The sequence below is a fragment of the Halichoeres trimaculatus genome, unplaced genomic scaffold, assembly GCF_033239565.1.
Source record: "Halichoeres trimaculatus isolate MK-OKI-2021-1 unplaced genomic scaffold, fHalTri1.1 fHalTri1_scaffold_19, whole genome shotgun sequence".
Classification (NCBI taxonomy): Eukaryota; Metazoa; Chordata; class Actinopteri; order Labriformes; family Labridae; genus Halichoeres; species Halichoeres trimaculatus.
In genome coordinates this window covers 26015013-26032235 of record NW_027437197.1, presented here as the reverse complement: position 1 = coordinate 26032235, position 17223 = coordinate 26015013, and the positions used below count along the sequence as shown (strand labels likewise).

Below are 17223 nucleotides of genomic sequence, written 5' to 3'. Positions count from 1 at the left end.
TCTCGTTGCCGCCGAAACTTGCTGAATGCTGAAAAGTGCTCTGCTCATGGTAGGTCAAGATGAGAGAAGACAAGACTGAGCCTAGGGATGCACCAATTAGAGTCTTGGTATCTGGTACCTGTGTATTCGTGCCCCTTCAAGGCTCGATCAGTAATGGTGGGAAGGGACCGATCTATGGTGCCAATCCAGGCAACCAGCTCTGTGCCTTTTTTAAAAATTTTTACCACGATCTTGACTGCTTGATTTGAAATGTGACCTCTGGTGCACTTTCTTTGTTTTTTGCTGCATTACCAGTGTACAGGGTACAGAAGTCCAACGTTGAATAGAGTTTCTGTACTTTCTGAAGTCTTGTTTTGCTGGTAAAGATTTAAATATTTTATAGTTTAAATAAATATTAACTTAGGTGATTTCATCTACTCATTTTTTGCCTTTTGCCTAGAACATAAACAGTCTTATCCCACAGTAGGGCATGCAGGTTATGATTCTGACATGTCTTTCCTAGAGTGAGGTTCACTCCTGGTCCTCTTGATCTGACTGCGTAATAAATTTGTGGGCCACTTTCCGAATACTGGCATGAAGAAGAGATGGAGTTCAATGAAGAAGAGGAGATCCAATGGCAGCTTCAGTCTAACATCTTTATTTGAAGTTGACACAATAATGGCACATAGACAAAACCCTCCTCTCCTCTCTCTAAACCTGATGTCTTAGCCTCCTTTATACTACTGGGGCGTCCCTGAATGCATGCAAGCTACCCATGTATGGCCAACGGACTTTGTGTCTCTAGGTTGTTTTGTTTTGTTGCTGTAACGGAGCAGACCTTGGTCAAGAGAGCTGTGGGCACTAAATCTTTCAATCCTGGCAAAATGAAGAGTCATCTCAAGTACACGGCTAGGCTAAACTTGTCCAAGGATCAAAGGTTAGCTCCTGCAGGCCCCTGGACCTCTGCAGGCTGCTCTGCAGTTCACAAAATGAATCCACTCTGAATGAATCCTCAACAAGTTCACACTTGAATCGGATCAGTATCAGTATCAGTTGAGGCTAAAGCCCAGGTATAGCTATTGGCATTGGTATCAAAACTCGAAAAGTTGGATCAGTGCATCCCTAACTGAGCCTTGTCTGTAAGACAGGACTGGATCTCATTCTGTCATGATGTCGGGTCCCTTGACAATAATATAAATACGAATCAGTTCCATGTAAATAAAGATTGATTGAATAAAAACAAACCAAAGAAAGATGTTATAGCACCTATGGTACTCTGTGATTTCACCTCTTCCTGATGACAACAGGACAAAACTTCTAGTGTTTCATAGCATCAGTCGACAAAATGGGTGATATTTTTCATACTACTGAAGGAGAAAACAACATGCTCCTATGCCATATTGGATGGGGCAGACCGAGCGAGTTTGCTGTTTGCCAAAACTTCACCGTAAGGCATTGATAGCACTAATAAAATGGCAGAGTGTAGGATACGTCCTTTTGTATTGGACCCCGAGTCAGACCCAGACGGTTCTGCAGCTCAGGAGGAAGAAAATCCACCTGGACACAGATCATCTCAGGACGCTTCAGTGTGGTGAGTCAAAGCAGTACTGTAACATGTATAGTTTATACGTGGAAATATAGGCAGACTTCACCAATAAACTATTTCTATAACAGGGCTCCATCCTGCTCCTTCACTTTTCTCTGTCTGTTTTATCCATCATGCTGAAAGTGTAGTCTAAAGATCGCCTCTACCGTCAGTTCCTCACTATGTTATTACCGCATGCATTATTGTGGTCCAGGTTCACAGTGCATGTCAGAACAAGCATGCAAATATCACAGTCTCACAAGTATTATGACGTCTGCTAAAACTACAGTGTTTTAACTGCTCATTCACCATGTAAAGCTGAGCTGCTCAGCAGAGCAGAGTCCCTGCATCCAGCACACAGTCAAGTTAGCCAGAGCTGGTAGGGAGCTGTGTTTATACTCGGTTCTTGATGGGTGTATCCCTCGGTGGCGGTTGTGTGACTAACTGACATCACAGAGGAGGAGCTGCTTTATCAGATTACTCCAATAAAAAGAAAGGATCCTCGTGTCGTCACGATGTTTGAAATCTCGCGGCCAACTGGCAATGACCTATTTTCAGAGGCATCAAATCTCGTTCTAGGATATCAGGAAAAATACAATATCTCATTTTTTTAAAATTCAGGGAGTGAAAGGTCTTGTTTTCAAATTTATTATATTATATGTAAGTATTAAATCAGGCATCATCATGACGTGTCCTCTTTAAGCTCCCTGTTGCTCTAAGCGCACTCAGGACCTGTTACACATTTAGGTGGAGGGTCCCCTATCAGCTGTGTACCCTAAATCTGATAAGTCAATTTGTCAACTCACACTGGCTCCACCCACTTGAGTTCCAGCTGCGTCCCAGCTCCAGCAGGTCGGAGTCCTCTGAATTAGATACGCAGAGCTTCTACTTCTGTCGGATGCCACAGCAGAGACGTGTCAATTTGCCCAGAACAGATCGAATGAGACGGGAAGTCATGCCAAAACCACACAAAAACGCCTGTCAACTTTCAAAATAAACCAGACAAATTTGGCGCCACTTCAATGACACATTGACATAACAAGCAGAGCCAGGCCAGTAGTGAACATGTTTGAGGTTTTACAGCCGAACATGAACAAGGAGAGGATCATCGAGGGAACTACTCAGTCTTCTAAATCCAGCTGTCTGACAGTCCTGCAATGTGCCTGACCCAACATGCAGCTAGTGTGAGTTTCAGGATGAGAGTGCATGCATTTAACACATAACAGAGCAGAGTGGGAACAACCATGAATCTGGTGTATTCCTGGTATTAGGCTAGTCCTCGAGGCCTGGGTTTGAATCCAACCAGCAGCCTTTTTCCAGGATGCCACTCCATCCACTTTCCAGTCCTGTTTGACAGAAAATTAACTTTAAAAACAGTCTGTGCTACTACGGAGGTAAAAAGCAACTTCACTGTAACAGCACTAAAACATTTTTAGACCAGCTGTACAAGATATACAATTTCCTCTATTGTTTTCCCCAAGTACTGAAAACACTGGATAAACAGCAGTCAGGTTAGACTTGCCACATTATGTGTGTGAGTGTGTGTGGAAGGGGGAGTTGGGCAATATTCTCGTAGATAAAAGGCAGGCTGAAAACATCATCCATTATCATCCATTACAAGCCATTAGCTTTCCCACAGCACTCTTAAGTGAAACAATCCTGTTTATTGATGGAAAGCATCAGAAAGAAGGGGGCAGGGACTAATGAAATCAATGGCCTGTCTGCACAGAGCATAAAAATGAGCAAGAAACAAACACACTTGATGATACATAAAGCTACATGTCTATCCATGAGGGGTCTGTCAGGTGCTTACCGTCTCCTCACAGAGTTTCATTCATGCTTAACACTTGGATAAACAAGACAGGAAATATTCAGGAACATGTGGTGAGACCTCCCTCCCTCTCCCTCTCAGGCAACATGTTTGGTCTGCCATGTTCTGGTGTTCTCTGGCTTGGTCAATGTGATGGGAATGGGGGAGGTGTCAGCAGCACAACAAATGAGAAATGTTGTTTGCTTTTAGTGAACATTTTTGAGACAACAGTGATGTGCAACTGTCGACAAATCATTTTTTTTTTTTCAAAAAGGTGACAGCTCATTGCTGCAACAATATTGTTGCAGCAAGCAGAGAAACAATTTGTGAATGAGAGTGATGGTGTGCCGGGCAATACGCGGGAAATGATGCCTGCTAGCGAACAAAAACACCCAAAGGTGGGCTGGTCCTTCAGAGCAACAAACTTGACTCATCTCTGTGATATTTTTTTTAAGACCTTTTATTTTTATTTCCTAAAGGAAATTCAAACATCTTGCTAAAGTCAAAAGTTTGTTGCTTTAGTGAGGAAGCCTTTTGACAGAGTCTTCAGTGAACTACGTTTCACATTTATAGCACATCGAAGCGATAATATTGGACACAGCTATACTGCTATTACACTAAGTACAGAGAAATGGTTCCAAATTGGAACATGTAAATTACATTTATGAATATGATAAGCAGATGACTTTTGGTTTAATTTTTTGGCAAAGCTTATTTAGGACAACACTGGACATTTTCTTCAACTCGTCTCTATGAGGGGATACTGTCTCTGATTGTTGCAGTCCTCTGTTCATAAAAACGCCACTACTGTTGCTTAGGGATGGGTACCGAATTCGGTACTATTAAAGGTACCGACCAAATTCTGTCAAAAGTACTGGGTACCGATTCAGGTAAAATCAAAAGGTACCATGTTTAGGTACCTAAATGCATCCTTGTGACCATAAGGGAGTGGAAGAGTAGGTGATTTTCCACACTGTACATGAACATAGCGTTGCAAGTTTACATATTAAATAATTCATATGTTAAATTGAAAAAAATATATATTTTATTATTAAACAAGTTGATATTTTTTTACAGATTACACTGAAAACAGACAGCATTAGAGAAAGTCATTGAGCTGCCAACCAGCCCACATTCCCCTGAGCTTTCACACATTTGAATCCATACACACATATCCAGAAAAGACAGCAAAAATAGAGCGTGTTCATTCATTCAAATTCATCTTTGCAATTGGAAAAAGGGGCAAGAAGATGCTGTCTACTGTGGCACAAAAAACTACCTGCCTCAACTTTAAAACTGTGGATTTTCTGCATGTAGACATGGAGAGTTTTACGAAAGGTGATTTCAGTGACTGTGAACATGGCATGGTTGTTGGTACTATATGAGCTGGTCTATGTATTTCAGAAACTGCTCATTTAATAACTGCTGGAATTTTCATGTGCAACCATCTCTATCTATGGAGTAAATATCCAGCAGGCGGCAGTTCTCTGGGCCTTGCCTTGTTGATGTCAGAGGTCAGAGGAGAACGGCAACGCTGATTCAAGATGATAAAAAAGCAACAATAACTTCAAAACCACCGGTTACAACCAGAGAGCCAAAAACCATCTCTGAACAAACAACACATGGGATCTTGAAAAAGATAGGCTACAGCAGCAGAAGACCATCCAGGTGCCACTCCTGTAAAGTAAGGATAGGAAACTGAGGCTACAATCGCACAGGCTCGGTGAAGTCCGACGGTGGGAAAACTGTGCAAGGAAGCTAAGATCAGGTTTTAGAGTTCTTAAATTACAGCTAGTGTTTTTTCTATTGAAGAAAATAATAAGTGAAACCATCTTTAAATGCACCAGTTGAAATAACCAAACAGCTCACCAAAGATTTGTTTTTTAAGCGCCTGTCTAAGGCTGTATTCAGACCAGAAAAGTCCTTTGGTCCACTTGTTTGTTCCGGACCAAAAGTGGACTTTATTTTTTTCGTTTGGTGCGGTTCGTATTCAGATTGTACTTTTTGCAAGTGGACTATATTCTGTAAACACATCCGCGTGTGTAACGATCAGTGCTCTCATTGGACAGCTCTGACAAAGGGCTGCACACAGAATACAGACCCAGAAATGGAGGTGAATGTGTGTTTGTGCTCTTATTAGAGCTGCTAAATCATTTTCTGTTTCAAGAGCAGCTCCTTCAAAGAAAGCTTAACAACACTGTTTACAAGTTAGGAACAGTGAAGACGAATGCGCGCAGCAAGGAGACGCTATGCTCTGTGTGTCCTGACCCACAACATGCTAGCAACAGCGTGGCTAAACAGAAGACGGAGGATCAGGTATAAACCAAAGACGGTTAGGTTACGGTGGCTGTATAGGCCCAAAAGGCGCATGTATCCTGTAGTTAGTTCGAATGGACCTTGGTTTGTATTCAGACCTACACCGGAGAACCACGAACCGCACCAGAGTTTGTTTGGAAGCGGACCAAGACCACCTCAAAAAGTGGGTCTCGGTCCGGTTGTTTGGTCCGCACCAGGGTTCTTTTGTGTCTATTCACACCTGCATGAAAAGTCCGCACCAGCGTGGGAAACGAACCCTGGTCCGTTTAAAGTGGACCAAACAGTCCAGGTCTGAATACGCCCTAAGTCAGAACACCCAGGTACAACAAGACCCCCCTCTGGACAGAAATCATGAGAGGAACTGGCTACTTTGACAGCTGATAGGGGACCCTCCTATGGATGAACTGCCTCCAGTTGCTGCGCCATTGGTATGTGAATGGGATTAGTTTATACTGGTGGGTGCTCAACATAGCAGCCTCTGTCATCAGTGTGTGTGTGAAACATGGCTTTGGTTTTTCTCCCTCATGAGCTCTGGAGTACTACCTTAAAACTAAAGTCTACAGTATATTAAATATGGCTTTTTCTTCATGTGATTACCTATTAATTTAAAAAAACTGTTCTTGATATTTTCAGGTGTCACACAAACTGCAAAAAAGCAGGCATTTCTCACTGTAAGACTTACAGTGAGGCCAACACAATTGAAAGGACTGCAGATTTGCCTGATGTTATTGCTCAGAATTTTTTTGTATTACAGGTTCCATCAATTTCAACAATACACTATCTCTTGGTACCTAAATGGTCAACAGAGCTAATCATGCACCAACAACTGAAAAAATCGACGTATGAGTTTAAATGAGAGTCAAGAGCCAGTTCCTTTTTAAAACAGGTTCTGAATTGTAAGGCTGTCATAATGTCTACATGTGTTTAAAAAAAACACTACAAGTTCATATTAATATCATTCAACAAGTCATTGTGGTTTGAAGACACAAACCCAAAGCATGGGCCTATTTAAATGTAACATCTCTATGCTGATATACAAGAACAATTAAGAGTGTTGCAAAAGTTGAATTACAGTTAAATTACTGGCTTTATGTCGAGCAGCAGCAAAAGCTGCTTGACATAAAGCAGCTTTGTGCCAACAGGAAAAAAAGGCTTTCCCAAGTCGAGGTTGAGGTGGACCCAGCAAGGGGCTGTGCATTGAACATCAGGGCACTGGGCCTCCAGCTTGGTGACAGCGTACTACACTGAGCTGTTTGACAGCCATTTCAACCAGAGCTGAGATGTAAGAGAGGTGCAGGAGGAGGTTTTGCATCATTCAACACCAACCTCCAGAAGACTTAGCAGGGGTCACATTGGGGTCACATTGGGGTCAGAGTCCAAGGAGCCAAATCCCAAAACAAGAAATCCCCACTGGCATTCTAAAAATCCAGTGCTTTGAAATACTCATATCCACCCCTATGGGTCCTTAAAATATTGAATTAAATACGCAGCATTCAAAAATGAAGCAGTACATCAACAAATAAACAAATATTCAGTGAATCAAATCTAGGTCAAAGATCTAGGTCACAATTAGTTTGTGGTTGGGGCATTTTTCTTCATTCCAATAGATAATTTCAAATAAACACGTCACAGAAATCTTAACTCATCAAAGAACTGAAGAAATCTTTGTTTTATCACAAAGCAAGCATTTTCAATCTGTTAGAAAGAGGAGGCCTGCATTTTTGTGGCCACAGTTTTGACCCTATTTGTACCTTTTTCCATCGGTGGTGTCACTACTAACCCAAAGTGGTACACAGAATTCAAAACACTGTAATTCCTCAACAATTTGGGCTTGTGAGAAAATTCAAACAGCTCCTACACTTTCCATATTCATTACTGATTGGTGATAGATGTGAAGTTAGAAAAGATAGATCGATGACTCTTATTGCATACAAAATCTGGGGAGTAAGGCTGACATTTTACACATTCACCATGTTTCACATCGCACTAAACAAAATCTTTATGAGACCATAAATATGAATTAAAATTGAAATGAAATTTGCAGCGCTGATGACTTTGAATTAAACGTCATCATGTTGTCATTTGTTTTACTCTATACTTCAGTAATCGTGTTTTTCTTTTATCAAATTAACTTTTTATGAATGGTCGCAGTTTGTTCACAGAGTATGTGTGTTCAGTTCCTGGCACACTTAGAAATGTGATCACACTGTTGTAAATACTTTCTTTTGATGTGTGAGTTGTTCATATGTTTTTATGTACATGTTATTTTTACAGGTTACAAAATTGACTATAGGTCAAAAAGCCAGTTATGTAGTGAACCCACAGAAATTTTCCCTGGTGTTTAATGATACTTAGAAACTCTCTTTATATTTAAAGATTTATATTTATGCATTTTCTGTATTTTGACGTACATGTTAGGGCTGAACAATTAATCGTTTTTAAACCGGCATCGCAATGTAATAGAATGCAATTTTCAAATAGCAAAAGGCTGCAATTAAAAAAAAAAATGTAAATGTACACAGACCTGAAGGAAGTATAGTAACTTGTACTTGTCCTCCCTTAAAACCAGCAGAAAGTCAAAATGCTGTTTTTTTCTGACAAAAAAAACCCTGTGAGCTACAAAGCTCCATTCAGTAGAATGATCGTGGCTGGCAGAGCCATACCTCTTCATCACTTTGTTTTGTATGGTTTGTTACTCTTACTGACAACGGAGGTCAGTAAATTTTTCCAGTGTTCCTTTTTTTTTTCATTAAGAAATGCAAAAAAGACTTCTGTAAGTGTCAACAGTATCTTTTGTCGTGTTAGTCATACTATAAAATGACTTAAAACTTGTGTTAAGTGAAGAATGCAGAAAATAAATGCCGACCCCCCCAAAAAAATTAAAATCAAATCAAATAAATAAATAAATACAATATTAGTCTGTAAAAATCAAAATTAGATTATTTTCATAAATCGTTCAGCCCTAGTACATGTGTTAAAAAAAAAAAAAAAAGATTTTCATTGTTTTGAGTTCATTGTACTTTTGAGCAATTTATTGTAGTAGTTAAGACATATTCTAATACATATAAGGATTGTATTGATATAAAGAAAATAATAATACTCCCAAAAACTGCACCACAGTATGTAAAAATGTAAGAATATGTTCTGGCATAGTGGTAGGTCTTACAGGGCTAAAAGCCGTCATATGAACCTTTAACTAATTGTCAACTAACCTCAAATGAACAAGAAATAATTTAATCATGAAAAAAACTTTTTAAATGTGAGAAAGTAAGATTTAGATCCATTGATAAACAGCAGAATCAAAGGGGGTTAAAAACAGCTAAGTTTTTTTCTTTAACTGGAGTTAAAGACGCTTTGAGGAGGATCTGTTTTAACCACACTCCCTCGCCACCTCCTGGCCTGCAGTCTCACACACACACTGTTTTAATTGCTTTAAGCGACGTGTGTGTTTGTTTTGCAATTAAATGAAGATCAGACCAAAACAAATTTTCTTTGGTCAAGACAACTTTTTACTGGATACAACGTGCCAAGGTAAGGTATTTATCAGTACATTTACATAGCTCTATGGTTTGAACCGTGACATCACGCAAACATTGTAGTCGCCGGCTAAATGTAGCAGCCTGGTGCTCTGACGTACCTGTAGGCTAACGTGACAACAAGTGAACACTGTCAGTTTGTGTGTGCTTTAGTAGCTGTCTATATTTAGTGCAGCTGGCAGCCCAGTGCTCTAAGACAGTTGTTTTCAAATGGCAGTACTGTATTTTCCGCACTATAAGGCGCTTTGAAGTATAGGGCGCACCTTAAATGAATGGCCTATTTGGAAACTGTTTTCATATATAGGGCGCACCGCATTATAAGGCGCATAGAGTAGAAGCTACAGTAGTGGCTGGGGTTGCGTTATGCATCCACTAGGTGGAGCTGTGCTAAAGGGAATGTCAACAAAACAGTCAGATAAGTCAGTCAAACTCAGGCTACATCCACACGGAGCCGCACATTTTCCTATCCAACTATTTCCTGTGCTGTTTTCAAAAAAAGTGAGCTGTAAAGACGAAGCCGTGTCTGTCGTCCACAAAAGCCGTTTCCAGAGATCAGTTCACATGCCAGAGCTTTGGAGGGCGCTGTATTGCTCTAACAATAAACAAGAGAGGAAGCCTGGGCCAGCCTGTGAGCTAATGTTAGCACTTAGCAGAATTCCTCTTTACAGGTTCTTACTGCTTACCGCTGTTACTCCGGTGACGCCCCCTGACTATGGTAGCCATGATTAATCAATATTGATCCATATATAAGGCGCATCGGATTAAAAGGCACACTGTCAGCTTTTGACAAAACTGAAGGCTTTTAGGTGCGGCTTGTAGTGCGGAAAATACGGTGGGTGTACACCTGGGGGTATGCGTGGGCACCTCAGGGGTACACAAGATTCAAAAATGTATGTTCAACAAATAGCAACCAAGCAAAATTCCTTTAACACCATTTTTTGAATCAATGTTTCAAACCAATATAAGTTCAAGTTCATAAACTGTTTATATCCAATAGACACTAAAAGTACAGCACTGTGTTTTACTTTTTTTTTTTTTTTCAACCAAAACTGCTTTGAGCTTGTCAGGGGGTACTTGGCACAAAAAAACATTTCACACGGGCACATTACTGAAAAAAGCTTTGGAATCACTGTTCTAAGACATGTCTGTAATGTGTAACATTAGTGAATCCTGGTTATGTCCTGCCAGTCATCTACCAATCAGAGCTAACGTAACCTCACTCTTCATTTTAGTGATAGACTCTCAAGTTTGAACAGACCACTGCAGAATAACTGCTGACTGTGGGTTGGAATGAACATTAACACAAACAGTTTAGCTTTTTAAGCCGTTAGCTCAGGCTGTATCTTTCTCCTGTTTGTCTTTCTTTTACTCTTCTGTCCTTTTTTTTGCCTGAAAGTTAGGTTCCAGTGTCCACCATCACTACAAAAATAGATGGCGTGATGTTGTCATAGAGACCTAGACATGTCATAAATCAATCTGCTCGGCTCAATCAAGAAGCTAAGTAGTAGCATTTTAAAATAACCTGTAACATGTAATATTGGTGTTAATAATCTCATTTTAAAGTGTGGATTAGGATCAGGCATATATCTAGAAGGAAGACTTTTGCAAGATCACTTAGAAACTCCTCACAGCCTCTTTAAAGTCACCCATTATATGATATGGTATTATTCTTTTGAATCCTTTATATGTATATAATAAGCACACACCACAGACTTCAGTAGAGCCTTTCAACCAGCGAGATGACAGGTTAACTAGAGAGAAATGAACCATCAGTCTAATTCTCTGTGACAATCTCCTCATTTATAACAAGGTCTTTGGTTTCCCCTGAATGCTACTTATCATCAAAGACAATAATCCACCTTATCCCCACAGAATTCACATTCCTCAGAGTTACATGTCATGTGAGAAAGGTTGCCATCCTTTTCATCCATCTTACTGGAAACAAAACTAATATCATTACACCCACATAGCCCCTTTCAGTCACTGTGATAACAATCAATCCAGAAGTCAAATTACCATGTCTATCCACAAATGCAACATTTCTATCACTCAGGTATGCAAAACAATCTTAAGGAAGGGGTGGTGATAAAATGTTCAGGCCAGGAAAAGGTGTTTAAATGTGTAAGATTGACCAAATTTCAGCTACTGCCTGTAGTAGCAAGGTGATTAAAAATCCCCGCAAAATAAGTTTGTGAAACTCATTATTAGACATTCCAGAGGGACTTTTAGACGGTTTGAGGCATAATTCTTAAGCAGCCTGTTGTGACTGGAGTAAAGAGAGGTTCTAAAAAGAAAATAATAAGCCTTTATTGGCTAAAAAAGGAACAACATATTAATGCTCATCTTTAATGAACAGCAAAAAAATGTTTTTTGAGACTTTCTTCGAGACTTTAACTCAAACTACTCTTAGGCCTGTCACAATAATCAATAAATTGATTAACCGAACGATAAATAAAAACATCCTCAGTAAGTCTGCCAGCCTCGATAAACTGACACGTGCATGCATGTTTGTTTTCCTCCTCTCCTTTGACCAAAGAGGCTGAATGAGAAGATGGCTCACTACGTCTATCTTTCCTAACATCGGGGTGCATAGGTTCTATAGCGGATTTATAGCGGAGTGAGAATCTGTCAAAAATGCGATCTTTAGGGTGAAGACAGGGCTGCTCGCGCGTACACACGGAGAGAGCTGAAGCGAGCGTCCAGAGGGGTAATGAGGAAACACACGCTAATATGAGTGATGGCACGAAAGATACGGTTCTTAAGCCGCCTGCCACAGTCCCAGTGTGGGAATATTTTGTTTTCTATCAGAATGAACAAAGTGTGAGCTCATGAACACCAACGAGCTGATATGTCGCATTTGTTTGAAAATAGTGGCGACGAAGAAGAAGAAGGGGAGGTGCAGCGGAGCCTTTTTCCTTGACAATCCGCTCTTACTGAGGCTTTTGGTCTGCAAAGTAAATAGAAATAAAAGCGCCAAATGGTGGGCGCTCAAAGACAGGTACATTGCCAAAGAAATGCAGCCCTTCAATACGGTTGAAAGCCAGAAATGTTCAAAATGTTTGACAGACAGTACGGATTGACTGGGAAAAAGTACATGTTAAAAACAATTCAGGAACTGTATAAACTCCCTTTTATTTAGGCTATAGTTTTTATTGTTGCTGTTTTTTTTTTCTTTGATTATCTTCATTGACATGTATTTTTTTCTAAAAGAGAGTCCATTTCATTTTCATTGTATTTTTTTTCTCTTTCTTTTTGTTAAATTTATTATATTTTTTGTTTAATTTATTTCATTTAAAAGATCCTGACCTTTTAATTACAGTTAAATACTCTAAAGAAATTAAAGTTGTTTGCTTTTGATATGGTGTAGTCACTTTATTATCCCATTTATCATAATTATATCAATGAAAAAATGGAACAAAAAAAAATAATAATGACAATAATATTGTTTATCAGCGATAATATTTTGGAAAATTATCGTCAAGCAAAATTTGTTATCTAGAAGAAGACAGGCCTAACTACTCTTATGTTTTTGTTTCTTATCAATCAGTCGATGGAACGCCTCTGCTTTGCATTTCGACAACAAAGGTGCTGAGAGTGAATCCAGAAAACTGTGCTCCTGGCAGAAAATGTGGCCTGTAAGATAAACAGTCAGGATTCAGACAAGGAGTCTGGCTAGGTAAAGTGTTGATTCACTGCAGTCACTTGATAAAGACAAGAGACGTCACATCCAGCTGAGCCCTGCGCTGTGTCTCACTGACAGAGGGTAAACAGACGATGGCAGCCTGTCTGCTGTCAAACGGCTGTCTAGGAAAACAATAACACTTTCCCCCTTACAGCTTCCACACGGAGCAGAGAACCCCCTGCACACACAGACTGTGAACACTGAGTTTACCACAAAAAAAACTTATTTAATAGGAGTAATCAAATGAGGAGTTTCCCTGAGACTTGTGCTGAATGAAATGTAAAGTCAATACTGTTCCAACACATCAAATAATGTAAACAAATGGAGAAAAAGAAAATAAGCAAACAGAATTTCTTACCCATCATCCTCTCCGTCAACAGCCTTGAGACCAGCCGATGCAGTTAAGGCACTGACAGTGGCAGCACTGCCCTCCATCTCTTGACCCTGGCCAGTGTTCAATCCAGACCCACTTTCTCCTCCAGACAGCTTGGGCAGCCCCAACAAAGCCGACTGGTGCTGGAGAAGCAGTCGCTGAGCATCCTGCAGCTGAGTGGTAGTGAAGGTGGGCAGACTAGCATAAAGGGCACTAGCCTGTGCAGCATGAGCCAGGGCCTGGGCACTGCTGTGGTCCTGGGACAGGCTGACAAAAGATGGCTGGGTGTGAGGGACACCTTGTGGAGGCATCCTACTACCATTTCCAGTGCTGTGGGGATCATTCTGAGGGTTGGGAGGGAGGACGCTCTGTGCAGACACTTGGCTCTGGTGGACTGTCGTAGGCAGCTGGGTGCCCAGGCCCAGGGTTTGGTTTTGTGTTGAGAGTGACTGCAGCTTCTGCTGCTGGCAATCCAAGTGGCTGGGTTGGCTCTGAGGCTGTTGGGCGAGACCAGGAGCCCCAACCGGTGATGGTATGGTGGAGTTGGTGGCCTGATGAGAGGAGGGCTGCTGGGGCTGTGAGTGAATGAGTGCCTGTGGTTGCTGTGGGGGCCCGATCATGTGCCCTGCTCCATTGGCAGGGCCAGAGCTGGCTGAACCAGCCTGGTTGGACAAAGAATGAAGGCCGGCAGCCTGGGGGACACCTTGGTGAACCTGGGAGTACTCAGCTGGCCTCACTTGCACTGGGGCTGTTTGTGAGGACCCAGCGTAGCCAATCTTCTGCTGCTGAGCTCCTACTAAGCTGTGTGTGGATCCTGTGGATTGATTTGCAACAGCCTGGGCATAGGTGAGCTGTTGCTGGTGCACAACAGGTGCAGAGAGCCCAAGTGTGGTCTGGTGGCCTGGCACAGAGGAAGGATGGTTAACGTTTGAGGGAGCTGAGGGGGCTACAGTAGTCTTTACATGTGAATGGGTGATATCCTGGGGATGCATGTGAGGCTGGGTTTGAGACACTCCCATGTTTAAGCCACTGGGTAGGATTCCTTGAAAACCCTGGGGAGGGGAGCCAAAATCCTGGGTGTTTTGGGGTACCCCAGCTTCTCCACTGCACACACTCTCAGTATAATGACTCAATGTACTCATGGTGCTACTCACAGAACTACCACTTGTGCTTTCCCTCTCAGATGCCCCAGTGAAGCTCTCAGAGACAAACTGACGCATGCTGAGAGAGCCAGTATCAGATGTGGAGGAGCTGGGAGCAGAGGGTGGGGTCTCCTTGTCATAGAACTCAGTGCATGTCCACCTTCCCTTCTTAAAAGGCTCAGAACTAGAGTCCAGCTTCACCACCCTGAAGCGAGAACTGGTGGTCACCACTGCAGGGGTTGAAGGTGGGGCAGGCTGGGCAGGAGTGGATGCTGCAGCTGAGATGGGGGCATTCACAGCTTGCAGCACAGCAGATCCACCTCTACCTTGGATCCCACCAGAGGGCCCAAAGCCTCCAGAGGTACTGACAGCAGCAGCAGCAGCAGTTGTTGTGGTAGTCACGGAGATGTTGGTGTTAATGTTTTGCTGTTGCTGGATAACACTGACATTAGTGGTAACGAGGTTACCCCCGGCTGCAACAGCACCACCTCCACTTCCCCCACTGCTGCTTATCACATTGAGAGGAAAGCCACCAGAGCTACTGCTAGCACTCATGCTGATCCCCCCTTTCACAGGCACGTTGGCAGAGCTCACCATATTCACATTACTAACACTGCTGGTCTGGGGATTAACTATGCTAACTGTAGTGCCTGTAGCAGAGTTGTGCATTCCAGGGACAGATCCTGGGGCCACACTCCCCACAGACTGGGCAACAACACTTGGAGGCATAGCCTGTGAAACATTCTCTTTAGGGACCCCCATGTTTGAAGGCATTTTCTGGGTAACACAAGGTAAAGCTCCAGATGTGAGTGCAGATGTAGAGCTCCCAGGTCCAGATGACAGCGGGTAACCATGAGCATGGTTGGAATGATGAGGATGTTGATGGTGGTGATGCACAGTCCCATTGACCATGGCCCCACTTTGGTGTGGAGCCTGGCTCAGAGCGTGAGGTTGTGAAGGCTGGTTGGGGGAGACAGCCCCAGGGGTCTCCGCTTCATGGAAATTATTCAGTGTTTCTTCTGAAGAGCTTCTCTCTGCACCTACTACGTCATTAGCCCTAGACAGGGAAACATCCAGGATTTCAGAAGAAGAGAGATCCTCTGTGTGGGACTCATCCAGGTCATCATAGCTCTCTGTATCCTCTGCAATACTGTTGTTGGTACTCACAGATATCTGAGCTGGAGTCACACTTGTGATCTGGAAACCACTCTTCTTTTTGATTTGAGCTCCTGCTGACTGTGCTGCCTGGGGCTGGGCGAGCAGGTTCAGGCTGTGGGGTGGAATGTGATGGGGACCCGGGGAGGATGACCCAGCAGGAGGTTGGCACTGGATCAACAGGGAGTGTTGATAATCATCAGCAGGGACGTGGCTGTTATTGACCACCTGATCTGCCGGCGTGGACAACGTGGAGCCGCTCCCGCTGCTTGTGTTGCTACCCCTTCTGTGAAAGACAGCCGGGTGCGCCATCTTTCTAACACTGCCAGAGTCTGCTGCAGGGTCCGGATGATGCATTTTGCGAGAGTCCGGGGGGTAGTAGGTCTCTGACAGTATGCAATAAGCTTGCAGTTCGTTAACGGCGCCGTCTTGACAAAACTACAGCCAACAGACAACACAGTCAAAAATAAATATATCCTCCAAGTGCAGGATGCTAGGAGTGCTCAGGCTCAGGTATGCCAATATTTGCAGCCTCTCATAAACGCTTCAGTATTTCCCGGTGACAGCTGGCGAGGTAAAAGAAGCTAGCAGCCGCTCACTGTTGTTAGCGAGTTATCGTCAGCTGATGTAATTCAGCAGCTAACTTGTAGTGTTATTCGTCAATGTCTCAGTAAAATAAAATCTTTTTATGTTTCTCAGCTGTTCTGCTGATGGAATAGCTACTTGTTCTAAATGCAAGAAAAACTGCAGTGTAAGTTAGCGTTATATGACATGCTAGCTTAACAGAGGAGTAATGTCAGCTAGCTAGCTGCCAGTCTCCATCACCGGCTAACTAAACACAGACTATGATGAGTCGTTTTAGCTGCTAGATTGGCTCAGAGGAGGATAAATGAAAACAAGCAACCTTTCATCCAGTGTCCAGAGATGCAAAACCGAGTATGATTTTAAGGCTGCGCACAGAGGTTTAATCCATTGCACTGAATCCTCGCTTTGGTTCTGGTTTTGCTGTATCACTGGTCCTCCCCAGCGTTGTTCAGTCTGTAGTCTCCTGCACCGCCGCTGTGGCTCTGTGCTGTGACGGAGCTGAATGGGAGGGGTGCTCAGTAATAATATGGCGTCCGCGCATGGTCTCTGCTGCCAGACATAAAGCAGTCTGGGAGAGGCGGTGACGAGCCCTGGATCAACACGAACGGAAAGACCCGGAAAGTGCCGAGAGCAGGGCGCTCCCTGGGTTGGTGGGTTTGTCAGATAGGTAAGACAGAAATATGACTTGAACTTGCATGATCATAATTGTAGTTTTTGCTAATCAATACCACAGGGTATAAGCATCTTTCTGTCCTTTTGCCTCCCCCTTCTTTTCTTTTCTCTTAGTATCCACATTTCTCAGCAGCAGCACCTGGTCCTGCTCCGAGTTTCTGCCTTTTGAAAAGATCATTTTTCCTTGCCTGTATTCCAACATGCAGTGAAGGAGAAATGTCAGACCACTGTGAGAAAACCGAGAGAGTACTGTCTTCAGACCCACAATGTAGCCAGGGGCGTATTTAGTTGTTAGGGGGCCCAAGGCAAACCCAGTCAATGGGGCCCTCCATGTCCTTGTAATTCATCTTCCTCAGAGCTAGACTGGCCTTCCCTGGGTCCACTGTCT

The 17223-nt window shown here is 42.7% G+C and overlaps 1 protein-coding gene across 1 annotated transcript in view; it reads right to left on the bottom strand.

The window, feature by feature from the left end:
* Positions 1 to 16679, bottom strand: part of tsc22d1 (TSC22 domain family, member 1) — a 36517-nt gene extending 19838 nt beyond the window's left edge. Inside the window, exon 1 of the mRNA XM_074695611.1 lies at positions 13267 to 16679. Coding sequence (XP_074551712.1) covers positions 13267 to 15935 — 2669 coding nt within the window. The 5' untranslated portion in view covers positions 15936 to 16679. The remainder of the gene's footprint in view (positions 1 to 13266) is intronic.
* Positions 16680 to 17223: the final 544 nt, after the last annotated feature.